At 34.4% G+C, this 14,349-nt stretch overlaps 1 protein-coding gene across 6 annotated transcripts in view; it reads left to right on the plus strand.

The window, feature by feature from the left end:
* The window catches only part of FAM135A (family with sequence similarity 135 member A), a 111,435-nt gene that overhangs the window by 66,253 nt on the left and 30,833 nt on the right, over nucleotides 1-14,349 (plus strand). For all 6 annotated transcript variants that reach the window (XM_036248754.1, XM_036248755.1, XM_036248758.1 and 3 more), the window contains 2 exons: nucleotides 466-515; nucleotides 4,142-4,297. In XM_036248754.1, coding sequence (XP_036104647.1) covers nucleotides 466-515; nucleotides 4,142-4,297 — 206 coding nt within the window. The remainder of the gene's footprint in view (nucleotides 1-465; nucleotides 516-4,141; nucleotides 4,298-14,349) is intronic.

Genomic DNA, 14,349 nt, shown 5'->3' on the forward strand with positions numbered 1-14,349 from the left:
TGTCATTATATAGCCTATAATCCAGGTGTGTTTTAAATACTTTTTGGTTATGAAAATTAATTTGACTTGAATAGCTTTTGTAAAAAGCAAAGCATTTACACATATAAGACAAAATACTAAGCTTTAGGGGAACTTACAATATGTGAAATGCAATAAAACTTAATTATATGTTTTGTCTTTTCTGTGATACAATTATGCAAGTAACTTTAGGTATATAGTCAATATTTCCTTGACTGAGAACTGACACACTCTATTTAATAGAGCATAGAGTTTAATGATTATCACATTACCTTCATGATTAATGTGTTTATGAATATACTTTATATTGAAATTTAATTTATTAAATATAGTCAAGATATTTTTTAACAGGTTCTTAAGGGGTAATTTAATTTACATAATTTTCAAAATAGTTTTCAGATCTAAAGTACTGAAGTACTTTCTCTAATTATTCTTTAATCCTTTCAGAGGAAATGGATGTAGAAGCTCGGCTGACTGAACTATGTGAAGAAGTTAAGGTACTTGGATTCTTAAAATTCACATTATCTAGTTATTTGAGTGGATTGTGTTTCCTATTTTAAAAATTGTGTCTAAGAAAACTTGATAATTAATTATCCTGCCCTGGCCAGTTTCGCTCAGCGGTTAGGGCATTGGTCTGTGGACCAAAGAGTCACGCGTTCGATTCTGTCCAAGGGCAGGTACCTCAGTTGCGGTTCATCCCCAGCCCTGGTCAGGGTCGTGCGGTAGGCAACCTATCAATGTGGCCCTCTCACGTTGATGTCTCTCTCTCTCTGTCTCTCTCTCCCCCGTGTTGATCATGGTAGAACCACTGCTTAGTTGATCAAAAGACATTTGACTTAGGCATAAAATCTCTATATAAGTGAAATAGCCAAGCCAACTGATCAAACGTTTGCTTTTCTTCGATTAATTTACTCAAAGATTTTCTGGACAAATTTTTAAAACATCACTTAAACTTGCATATATTTATAAAATGATATTGTTTAGAAATGAAAATTTGTTTAATTTCAACAGGTCAGATTTTTGCACAACCTTAAAAATGATGCTTTCAACAGATGTTTGATGCTATGGGAAAATATTCACATTGTGATATTCAGTGAAAAGGGCATGAAACGTAATCTTGTTTGTAATCAAACAAGATCTTTGAGTGCTATGAAAAAGTATATGTTCCATGTAAGCCAAGATAATGGTATTTGAAAAAATATGATGCAAATGTAAGATCTTATTATTCCTACATTTATACATATAAAAGATCTTCTCAAACTTAATTATGAGAAAATTCTAATTTTCTTTTAAACATAGAAGAATCTTATTATTTATATTTTAAGACTTATTGTAAAGATGTATGTAAACCAGCCCTGGCTGATTTGGTTCAGCCATTAGAGTGTCAGCCAGCGGACCAGAGAGTCCCAGGTTCGGTTCCCACTAAGGGCATGTACCTCGGTTGTAGTTTGTCCCTGGCCCTGGCAACCACTCGATGTGTCTCTCTCACATCAATGTTTCTCTCTCTCTCTCTTCCTCCCTCCCTCCCTCCCACTCTTTCTGAAGATAAATGCAAAAATGTCCTCAGGTGAGGATTTAAAAAAAAAAAAAATGTAAACCAGAAGAGTAACTTATTTATATTTTAAGGGATGCTTTCCCAGTAATGAACATACTAAAGACCTCTCTCAGAACTGTGGTGCCATGATCCCTGAGAAATAAAATTAATAATGACAACGTATCTGGATAGCCCTGGTCTCAGGAAAGGGGAGGGGAGGAATGTATACTTTATTCAGCCCATGGGGTAAGACCAGGGGAATTATTTCTACTTGTTTGTAGGTTATATTAGGTACAGTGTTGCTTGCCTTAGGAGAGCTATTTAATTACTGTCATGCTTATCTAAGTCTTCTTTAAACTTTGTTTAAACTACTGTTGAAACAATATTGCAGATTTCAGTTTATTTTAGAGTACATTGTCATCTTCTGTGTGTTCTTAAGAGAGACATTAAAAATTTATTGGCTTAACCCTGGCCAGGTGGCTCAGTTGGATGGAGTGTTGTCCCATGCACCAAAAAGGTTGCAGGTTCAATCCCCAGACGAGGCATATACAGAAGGCAACCAATCTATGTTTCTCTCTCACATCAAGTTCCCCCCTCCTCCTCTCTCCAAAATCAATGAACATATCCTTGGGTGAGGATTTTTAAAAGATTGTCCACTTCATTTCCAATACATTTATAAATCATTCCTTGGGGAAAAACACATCTGTAGATTTATTATATGTTGATGAATCAAGATTTATCACCCTGTTAGCTTCCATTTCAGAGTTCTAGAATTAGTCAACATTTTCTGAGTTTAGCCATAAATTCTGGGAGCTTTTTCCTTATCTGAAGCCGGTAATTCCTTATTTATTCAGTAGATATTTACTGAGTGACTACTATGTATCAGTAACCAAAGTTACAAAAGAGAATAAAAGACTATCTCTTTCTTTATTACTAATTATGCTGAATTTTTGTCTAATGTGCTCTCTGAGTTATGATAGATAAATGGAAACTTGTTTCGGGTCTGTGAAGAAAATCTTACTGAATTGCAGACATCAAAAAGAAGTAAAAATATCGGCTGGTGTTGCTCAATGGTTGAGCATCGATTGACCCATGCACCAAAAGGTTGCCGGTTTGATTCCCAGTCAGGGCACATGCCCAGGTTGTGGGCCAAATCCCCAGTGGAGGACGTGCAGGAGGCGGCAAATCGATGTTCTCTCTTGTGGATGTTTCTATATCTCTCTCCCTCTTCCTTCCCCTCTCTGTAAAATCAATAAAAAAAAAAATATTTTAAAGATGTAAAAATAAACTGAAATTATGAATATAATATGTGATAAGCAACATTTGAGGGGCTAGGGAGGTTTATTTATTTTTGCTTTGTTTTTTAGAAAGGGAGAGAGTAGAGATATAATTAGTATAATTTGGCATAAATTGAATTTGAGCAACTTTTTTTTCATGTTCAAGTATAGTCATCCAGTAGGTAATAGGTCTAGAGATCAAGAGAAATGTGACCCAGTGATTAAAACTATGGGAGTGACTTTCAACTTCAACCTCAATATATTACTTCTACCTTTTTTAGGATTGGGAAATGAAATTTATCTCTATATATTTAGAGTAGATATCCTAGTATTATTAATAATTGAAGACAGATTTTTGCAATAAGAAATTATCTGCCCCAAAACTGGCTGCTGCCTCAGTTATAGAAAAAACCATCCTTATGATAAAAATGCTTGTCCGAAAGAGAAGCAGTCATTTTTGTTTTATAGTCTTTTGTTGTTCTTTGTTCAGAAATCTTTAGTTTATCAAGAAAACCAAATGACTTTTTAAAAATTTTATATAATCTAGTTTCATAGTATAATCTGGTACTCTTAACTTTTATCACTTTAGGTGAATATTTAAATAAATGGAATAATTTAATACCAGTATAATAGCATATTATAATTGTTTACCCACCTTTATTTCTTCACTAGACAGTGAGCTTCTCATGTTACTCTTTGTATCTGTAGAATGTTAGGCCCTAGAATTTAAAATGTGCTCAATAAACAGTGGGTGAAAGAGAAAGAAAGAAGTGTTTGACAAGTCTGTAAAAGAATTATTGAAAGCAAAATCAAACATAGGGGTCATAGCAGTAATTTAAAAGCAATACTTTAGAAAGTCCCTCAGTCCTTTATGAGTTACAGATCTTTTAAGTACTTTATATTCTTGATTGGAGAGAATAAATCTTATAAGATTTTATTATCTTTCAAAAATTTTATAGCTTTCAGAATGATTTGTACATTGTGTTTAAATTCCCAATATTTTAGTTTTTGGAATTGATCATGCGCTATAGAATTCTGATTTGTAATTTTGTCCTGTATTTTACATTGTAGTTACAAGATACCTCAAATATTGAAATATTAGTTAAGTTGTTGAAAATTGCTGTAGTAACTATCAAATAGAAAAAAGTCATTAGTCAGTTGTTCTCTTACACACACACACACACACACACACACACATTTCTTTTTAAAATTAAACATTGTTCTTTGTATTAATATTCTCAATAATGTATTATATTTAGATATGTTATACTACGTCTCAGAGAGCAATGAAAGTTTTTTTCTGTCATTTCAGAAAATAGAAAATCCTGATGAACTGGCAGAACTTATAAATATGAATCTTGCACAACTTTGCTCACTTCTAATGGCTTTATGGGGACAATTTCTGGAAGTTATAACACTACATGAAGAACTAAGACTCTTATTAGCGCAAGAGAACCATACTTTGAGGGTAAGTTAAAGAAAAGTGATGTTAGAGCGCTTAAATATCATTTATCTTCAGAAATTTCTTATGAGTGAAAAACCTGATTTTTACCTCATATGTTGATCATCTGAAAAGAGGCATTTATTATTGTGTTATTGTTTAATTTCTAAAGATAATGATAAAACAATACAGTTGAGCACATAACCTGAACTTAGTTACAACCCTGCTGGTAAGAAAAGTCACCGAGATGTAAATAAAATAGAAAAATGTATGATACAAATTGGTCTGGAAAACACAAGATCAGGAAATATTTATATATCTTCACGTCTTGTTAGGAACAGAAATCAAGAACTAGAAAGCCATCTCAAACTAATGTAGCCTATCCATATTCTATTTCCTGTTCAAATAGTTTGCCCGTTTTTCTATAGGATTACCTTTCTTTTTCTTCTTGATTCATAATCGTTTTCTATGTATTCTAAATACTGGTCCTGTGTTATGTTTTATAAATTAATCTTATATCATGGTTTCTTGTTTTCACTGCATTTATGCTATTTTTTGATGAACTAGAGGTCTTAATTTTAGTGCAGATGGAACAAAAGAGAAAGACTGGACTTGGTCATATCCATATTTGGACATAATATATGCAGATCGACAAGGAGTGTATAATACTCTCATACTATACTCTTCATCAGAATCACAAGTTACTATTTTGGCACATTTGCTTTATTATGTCTTCTTTTTGTAGATAGATACATATATTGGACCATTCAATAGTTATAAACATCATGCTCTTTTATCCCTAAATACTTCAGGGTATATTGACTAAGAACAAAGATAAGTCTCTTACTTAACCACAGTACAGTGACAAACTCTAATATTGATACAGTACTATCATGTACAATTCATTTTTAAATTTTATCAGTTGACTTAATAATGTTCTGTGTGATAACCTTTTCCTCCTTTTTCAGGATCAAATTTAGGACCACACATTGCATTCAGTCGTCATATTTTTTAAATCTCTTTTTAGACTTATTTAATCTGGAAGTTTTTTGGGTTTTTTTTGGTCTCATGACTGACTTTTTTGAAGAATATTGGGCAGTAGTTTTGTAGACCATTTTCAACTTAAGTGGTACAATATTAGTAGGAATACTGTGTTTTATTAATTTTTCTATCAGTTTTGGTAAGTTACATTATTCTAGAAGTTCTGTCTAAATGTGTTAATTTATTGGCATCAAATATTCATAGTATCCTTCAATTTTCTTTTTAACACCTGCAGTACCAGTAGTTTTTCCTGTTTCATTCCTGTTATTAGTTATTTGTGTCTTCACTCTTTTTTCATTAGTCCCACCAGAAGTTTGTCATTTTATTCATTATTTTCAAAGAACCGACTTTTAATGTTGTTAATTCTCTCCTGTTTTGTTTTCTGTTTCACTAGTTTTGTTTCTGACTTTAGTATTTCCTTTTATTTTTTATAGGTTTATTTTGCTCTCTTTATAAACTTCTATAAGTAGATGGTTAGCTTATTAATTGTAGCATTTCTTTTCTATTACACGCATTTAAATTTGTAAGTTTTAAAGTACTTCTTTAGCTTCATTCCACAAGTTCTAATATGTTTTTTTTATCCTTCAGTTCTCAATATTTTCTAATTTTTTGTGAGCAACTTATTCTTTGATTCATAGTTATTTAGAAAAGTTTCTCCCATTAGCAAATATTTTTTATAATTTTTAAAAATGAATACATCTATCTGTTTCTTCATTTTTTTGTATACAAACAGAAACAGTATACTAGTCATTGAGAGGACACCATACATGACTGCCAAATGGGGAAAATGGCAGCCTACTATAACAGTTTGTTTGGGAACTTAACATCTATTGTATAACAATCTTTAATTTAATGTAATGCATATAAACAAAACTTTTATCAAGTATACATCAAATTTGTTGTCTCAGATTTAGCTAGTGTTATTTTTCTCTTGCTGAGAAGTCCAAGAAATTGAGCACCTACCTATAGTCAGTATTATTCTTAAATAAAGGAACAGAGATAGTTCTGGTCCATAAGTTGCCATGTTTTGTATCAAGTGACTCTGAAATTGTGAATTAGAGGTTGGCACTTAGCCAAAAACCAGTCATCTACAGCATAGACATGAGGAAGACTAGTAATTTTTGAGTGGCCTGCTACATAAACTCTGCCAATTTGGGGTATTTTCTAATAAAACAGTATGTTCAGATTATTTCTCTTGAGTAATTTAAACATGAAACACACAAGAAGAGAACAGGTAAGCAGTGGCAGAAACCAAGAGAGAGAATGTTATTGGCAAAACCCATGAGACAGTAGAAGCCACGGATAAACCAATTATCTACCATAAAATAAGATGACAGTAAAAAGGGTTAAAAACAAAGCAGAGAGAGTCAGAGACAGAGAGGAACATGAGAATGGAAGAACGACCAGAAAAGAGAACAACAAATGCTTGTTTCTGAAATAACAGCTACTAATGTGATATTAGGATATTAATCTATTTTGTTATTTCCTAAATGGCAATGAACAGCATTCCTTTTCACAAGAACTGGCTGTTTGGTTGCAGATATTGATCTCATATATAAAAAATCCTAAAGATACAACCAAAAAAAAAAAATTGAAATCAGTAAAGTTGTAGGATATTGTCAACTTATTGGAAATAAAATCAACATTCAAAAATTAGTTGTATTTTGTAGACTATCAATGAAATATCTGAAAAAGAAATAACAGGAGCTGAAAAATCTGTACACTGAAAGTCTTTGATGAAAGAAATTGAATATCATACAAACAAATGGAAACATATCCTATATTCATGGAGAAAATTGATATTGTTAGAATGACTGTACTACTGGAGGCCATTTATAAATTCAGTGAAATTCTTATAAAATTTCAATTGTGTTTGTCACAGAAATAGAAAAAATAAAAGACCCTAAATAGCCAAAGCCATTTGGAGAAATACATATTCACAGAAATGTATATTTACAGTTCTTTGCTCAAATTTTAAATGGGATTATTCATCATTGTTGAGTTGCAGGAATTTTTGTTGTTGTTGTTGTTAATCCTCACCTGAGGATATTTTTCCATTAATTTTTTTATAGAGAGAGAGTATACGGAGGGGGGGGAGGCGAGAGAGAGATATGGATGTGAAAGACACATCAATTGGTTGCCTCCTGCTCATTCCCTGACCCGAGTCAGGGATTGATCCTGCAACCCAGGTACATGCCCTGACCAGGAATTGAACCTGTGCCCACTTGGTCCGCAGGCCAGTGCTCTAACCACTGAGAAACACTGGCCAAGGCAGAAATTCTTTATATATTCCAGAAACTAGATTCATCAGATATATGATTTTAACCATCTTTTTACCATCTTCATAGTGTCCTTTGAGGCATGGACATAAAGACAGGAAGATAAATCCTAAACTCATTTTGTTTCCAGTAAAAGGGACTTAAAAATTAAGGCAAATATAGTCAACAGTTATTTTTTTGGTAAAATTTTTAAACGACACAACTTTTTTAATTGAAAAAAAAATATTGTGGTTATGGCTGCTACTAATACAGTCTTCTTGAAATCACTAATTTGTTACATGTTGGGGGAAATCTACATGACAAGAGGGAGAAAGGTTTTTTAAATCTAAATTTACTTAATGTCTATGTGTTACAGTAAACTCTCATATCTGATATCCGTGTATATTTGACTTTTTAAAAATTCAGTCAACAAAGGCTTAGCACAGAAACTTTGCATTCATGAGATCTAAATTTTATGAACTCCAATACAAGCGTCTTGATTTATAATTGGTAACATGTTTTGAAAACCAGGCATAAAATCTATTATCTGCTTCTTCTGTTTAACAAATTGACTGGTGAAAAAAAAAAATGAAAGGGAATAAATCTTGGTGTCTTTAATCAATATTGACACATATAAGGTGAGGGATTTTTTTCCCTTAAAAATGATCTTGCTGCTAAAATTTTCAACAAAACATTAGCAAACTGAATTTAGCAATAACTTAAAAAGATAATACACCATGTTCAAGTGGGATTTATTCTGGTGATGCAAGGTTAGTACAATATTTGCAAACCAATAAACAAGATATATCACATAAACAAAATGAAAGATAAAAATTATATGATCATATCAGTAGATGCAGTAAAAGCATTTGCTAAAATCCAAGACCCATTTATGATAAAAACTCTCAGCAATGAGGGAATAGAGGGAACATACTTCAACGTAATAAAAGCCATACATGATAGACCCACAGCCAACATCAAGCTCAAAAAGTAAATATGTTTTCCTTAAGATCAGGGACAAGACAGGGATATCCACTTTAACCACTCTTATTCAACATAACACTGGAAGGTATAGCCACAGCAATCAGACAAAAAGAAGTAAAAGTTATTCAAGTTTGAAAGGAGGAAGAAAATCTGTCATTATTTTAAGATGACATGATATTATATATAGAAAACCATAAACACTTCAACAAAAAACTACTAGAACTGATAAATGAATCAGTAAAGAAGTAGGGTACAAAATTAATATTCAGAAATCAATGGCACTTTTATAGACCAATAATAAACTCATCAGAAAGAGAAACTAAGAAAACAATCTCATTTACAATTGCAACAACCACAACAACAAAATAAGGTACCTAGGAATAAATCGAACTCTGGAAATTATAGATACTAAGGAAAGAAATTGAGGAAGATACAAATAGTGGAAGCATATACTGTGTTCATGGATAGGAAGAATTAACATCATTAAAATGTCCATATTGCCCTGGCCGGTTTGGCTCAGCGGTTAGAGCATCAGCCTGCAGTCCAGAGAGACCCAGGTTCAGTTCCCACTAAGGGCATGTACCTCAGTTGCAGTTTGTCCCCGGCCCTGGTTGGATCGTGCTGGTGGCAACCACTCGATGTGTCCCTTTCACGTCAATGTTTCTCTCTCTCTCTCTCTCTCTCTCTCTCTCTCTCTCTCTCTCTCCCTCCCCCCTCCCTCCCCCCTCCCTCCCTCCCACTCTATCTGAACAAAAAACGAAAAAAATGTCCTCGGGTGAGGATAAAAAATAAATTAAAAAAACAAAATGTCCATATTATGTAAAGCAATCTATAGATTCAATGCAGTTTCTACTAAAATACAATGGCATGCCTCACAGAACTAGAACATATTTCGAAAAGGTATATGGAACCACAAAAGACTCCAGATAGCCTCAGCAATCTTGAAAAAGAAGAACCAGGCATACTACCTTTTAAAAAACTATACTCCAAGGTCATAGTAATCAAAACAACATGGTACTGGCATAAAACAGGCATATAGATCAAAGGAACAGAATAGAGAGCTCAGAAATAAAACCATGTCTTTGTGTTCAGTTAATATCGACAAAGGCAAGAACATACAATGGGATTAAGGCAGTCTATCAATAAATGGTGTTGGGAAAATTGGAGTGATACATGCAAAAAAAATAAAAATGACACTAGACCACCACCTCTTTACACCATTCACAAGAATAAGCTCAAAATGGATTAAAGCCTTAAATGTAAGTCACAAAACCATAAAAATTCTAGAAGAAATCATAGGCATAAAACTCAGACATTTCTTGTAGTAGTATTTTTTCTGATGTATCTCCTCAGGCAAGGGAAACAAAAAATAAACAATGGGACTACATCAAACTAAAAACCTTTTGCATGGGAAAGGAAACCAACAAAATGAAAAAAACAACCTACTGCTCTGGCTGGTGTGGCTTAGTGATTAGAGTGTCATCTCGTGGACCAAAGGGTGATGAGTTTAATTCTCAGTCAGGGGCACTTACCTTGGTTTGTTTGATCCCCAGCCCTGGTCGGGCTGCATACAGGAGGCAACCAATCAAAATGTCCCTCTCTCTTCTCTCTCCTCTCTCCCCCCCTCCCCCCACCAAACCCCTCCCTCTCTTCTACTCTCTCTAAAAATCAATGGAAAAAATATCCTCGGGTGAGGATTAAAAAAGTAAAAAAGAACACACTGAATGGGAGAACATATTCACCAATGATACATCTAATAAGGGGTTAATTTCCAAAATTTATAAAGAACTTCTATAACTCAACAAACACTAAGAAAGCAATCCATTTTAAAAATGGGCAAAGGAACACTTCTCCAAAGAGGTCATACAGATAGCAAAAACACATATGAAAAGATGCTCAATGTCACTAATCATCAGAGAAATGCAGATTAAAACCACAATGAGATACCACCTCACACGTCCCAGAATGGCTATCATCAATATATCAACAAACAAGTGTCGATGAGGATGTGGACAGAATCTTTGTGCGCTGTTGGTGGGAATGCAGATTGGTGCAACCACTATGGAAAGTAGTATGGAGTTACATCAGAAATTAAAAATTAAACTGCCTTATAACCCATCGGTTCTGTTACCAGTGGGGAGAGGTCCTCATCCCCATGTGTTGCTTGAAGGAGTGGGCTTCTTGTAATATCCTGAGAAAAAGAATTTCATGAGACTTACATGGGAAGATGAAATATTGTAGAGGCTTTACTTCTGTGAAATTATACCCCATGTGTTTCCAAGATCCCATTTCCTTTGGTCTCACCAAGGAGGAAGTGTAGCTTTGGCTTCTGTAGGGCTAGAATCAAAACCAGTGTCCAGAGGTTTCACACACACCATGTTAGGGCATAGTCCAATCCAGCATCAAGCTGGCTTCATTTGTGTTCCCAGTTGCAGACCATTAGTCTATTGCAAGTGGGGTCTGCAGGGCCACATGGCAAAGGAGGAAATGTGCAAATGCAAGAGAGCCAAGAGAATTCCTTTGTCTAAGGGATTATATATTCCCCCATTTTCATGGGCTTGCATTGGCTCCACCCACTCTAGTCAGTGACCTCTATCCCCAGATTTGACTGACAGGCAAGTACCTTCCCTATGTCACCCCAACTTCATTGGGCATGCCTCTATCTCCCCTTTGTTGGACACCCTCCCCCAGTGATCTTCAGGGAATGAATCAGTGGTTCCCTGGGGAAAGTAAAATTACAGCTTCCAGGTGAAGCTGCCCAAATGACATACCTATAATGTCTGGCCTCCCCTTTGCTCCTTTTCTATTATTAATAACTAGGTAATTACAACAGTATCAATTCCACTTTGGGGAAAATATAAAGAAAAAAACAACAACACTAATTTGACAGAATATATGCACCCCTATTTTTACTACAGCATTCTTTACAATTGCCAAGAACTGGAAGGACCCCAAGTGCCCATAAATAGATGAGTGGATACAAAAACAATGGTAGCCCTGGCCAGTGTGCCCAATAGTTAGAGCATCGACCTGCATACCAAATGGTCACAGGTTCAATTCCCAGTCAAGGGCACATACTTCGGTTGCAGGTTCAATCCCAAGGGCACATTTAGGCGCCAACCAATCAATGTGACTCTCACATTTCTCTCTCTCTCTCTCTCTCTCTCTCTCTCTCTCTCTCTCTCTCTCTCTCCCCCCCCTCCCTCCCTCTCTCTGCCTCCCTCCCTGTCTCTCCTCCCTATCCCCCACCCTTCTCTCCCCACCTCCACCCCCCACTCTAAAAAAGCGATGGTTCATTTACACAATGGAATACTACTTGGCCGTTAAAAGAAAAGGAATATCTGTAATACTTTCAACAATAAAGATAAGTTTAAAAAAAATAAAGGAAATCTTACCTTTTGCAACAGTGTTGATGGACCTGGAGAATATTATGTTAACTGAAATAAGCCCGAAAAAATTTATCTTTCAGTAAAAAAGAGAAAATTACTTCCTCTTTAAGTTGAGAGCTGTCTCAATTTTATTTTGAACATAAAATAAAGGCAGAAATCTGTTATCTTTAAGATAAAGAAATAACGTCAAATATTAGAGTAATGTGAAACATGGTGGCAAAGGAAAGAAATCTTTGTGCTTAAGTGACTTTAAAGAGCATTCCAAAACAAAATTTCATGGAATGGAATCACAAAGTTTGTATCACTGTTTGAAAAATACTTAGAGAAGGCATGTTAGCTTGAAATACCTCAGTCTGTGATAATGTTTTAGATGCATTTAGAGGTCACCTGACAAAATCAGTAAAAGTAGTCAAAGATATGTACACACATTTAGTCATTATCCCTGGGAATTTGACTTTATACTGGCAAGTGTTGAATATCAATGTAAAAACTTTTTGCAAAGATTCTCTAAAAACAAAAACAATGTTACGTTATGTTACGGTGATCACAAATATACCCTTACCAAACTAATGAAAAAGAGCTAGTGTTATACAAATGACTTGGGATAAAATCTGTGAAAGCATTATACATGGATTCAAAAATGGCTGTGTCTCAAGACACTTGGACTAAGTGAGAATGGTGTTCATAGTTAAATTTAATTTTGAGAAATAAATCCTACAGAGTTAGGATTATATGATCTAGGAAACTTAGCAATTTGTTTTTTAACTTGATCCAAATGAGATAGGCAAGTAGACTACCTCCCAGTGTCAGTGAAATACAATAGATCTTATAAACCACACAGCCAGGAGATGGGCGAGGACATGAGAGGAGTAGGATGTGGTTACTGTGCCAACCTATCAGGGGTTAGAATATATGTCTTTATCTTCAAGTAGTGAAGGTTTATTTTTATTTTTATTGAGGTAAAGTTTAAATCCAGTGAAATGCACACATTTTAAGTGGACAATCAAATGAGCTTTGACAAATTTGTTCACCCATGTCACTAACTCCCTGGTAAATATATAGGACATTTCCATTACTTCAGAAAATTATGTTGCCCTGGCCAGTTTGGCTCAGCGGTTAGAGCGTCGGCCTGCGGTCCGGAGAGACCCGGGTTCGGTTCCCGCTAAGGGCACGTACTTAGGTTGCAGTTTGTCCCCGGCCCTGGTTGGTCGTGCGGGTGGCAGCCACTCGATGTGTCCCTTCACGTCGATGTTTCTCTCTCTCTCTCCCTTCCTCTCTCTCCCTCCCACTCTATCTGTACAAAAAATGGAAAAATATATCCTCGGGTGAGGATAAAAAAAAAAAAAAAGAAAATTATGTTATGCTTCTTTTCAGTCTAATTTCCACACCCCATAAGTAGTCCTTGTTCTGATTTATATCACCATAATTTAATTTTTATCTATATTTAAAGTCCATATATATATATATATATATATAGACTCAGTAATATATATTCTTTCTGTGTCTGACTTATTTCACTGAACATATGTTTTCTTACATTTTCCATGTTGTTGGATGTATCAGTAACTTTTTTTCTTGCTGAGTAGTATTCCATTGTATGATATGCCAGAGTCCATTTATCTTTTCTCCTGTTGATTTCATTTTTTTTTTTTGGTCTATTATGAATAAAGATAATATATAAATCTTTTTGCAAACATGTTTTTATTTCTTTTCTGTTTCATTGACATAATATCTTGATGTCAGTGATTTTCAACCTTTTTCATCTCATTTCACACAAACTAACTACCAAAATTCTGCAGCACACCAAAAAATATATTTTTGCTAATCTGACAAAAAAAAATAGGTATAATTTTGATTCATTCACATTAGATGGCTATTGTTGTATTGGCTGTTGTAATTTTTTTTTATTTGAAAATCTAAGGGAAAAGAGGTCAGTGCCCCTTACTAAATAGTCAACTATTGTACATTTTAAAAATCCTCATGGCACACTGTTTAAAAATTGTTGCTTTATGTTAATAGCACACTAACTTGTCATAATATATATTACTCATATCCTAAATTTGAATTTGTAAATTTAACATTGTTTCTATGTATGCCTTTTGCCCCAAATTAAGCTGTGTTGCCATCAGGTGGCAGTCATATCTTAGTTATACCCACACAATACATTTAATAGGCTTATTCATTACACATTGCCACAGCACAAAAATTATGGCAGAGAAAATTTAGGAAGAAAATTTTGTGTGGGTGCATAGAGGAGAGAAACGACTTTTGGGTAACAGGGAGTCTTAATGCAGAAGGGAAGAGGTAAGCGATTCGGAGCACAAGATTTGGAATTTCTCATATTTTTATTTGAATTCCATGTTTATCATCTGCTAAGTATGTTATTTTGGCCAGGTACTTAATCTCG

This window comes from Molossus molossus, unplaced genomic scaffold (genome assembly GCF_014108415.1).
Source record: "Molossus molossus isolate mMolMol1 unplaced genomic scaffold, mMolMol1.p scaffold_m16_p_8, whole genome shotgun sequence".
NCBI classification, from domain to species: Eukaryota; Metazoa; Chordata; class Mammalia; order Chiroptera; family Molossidae; genus Molossus; species Molossus molossus.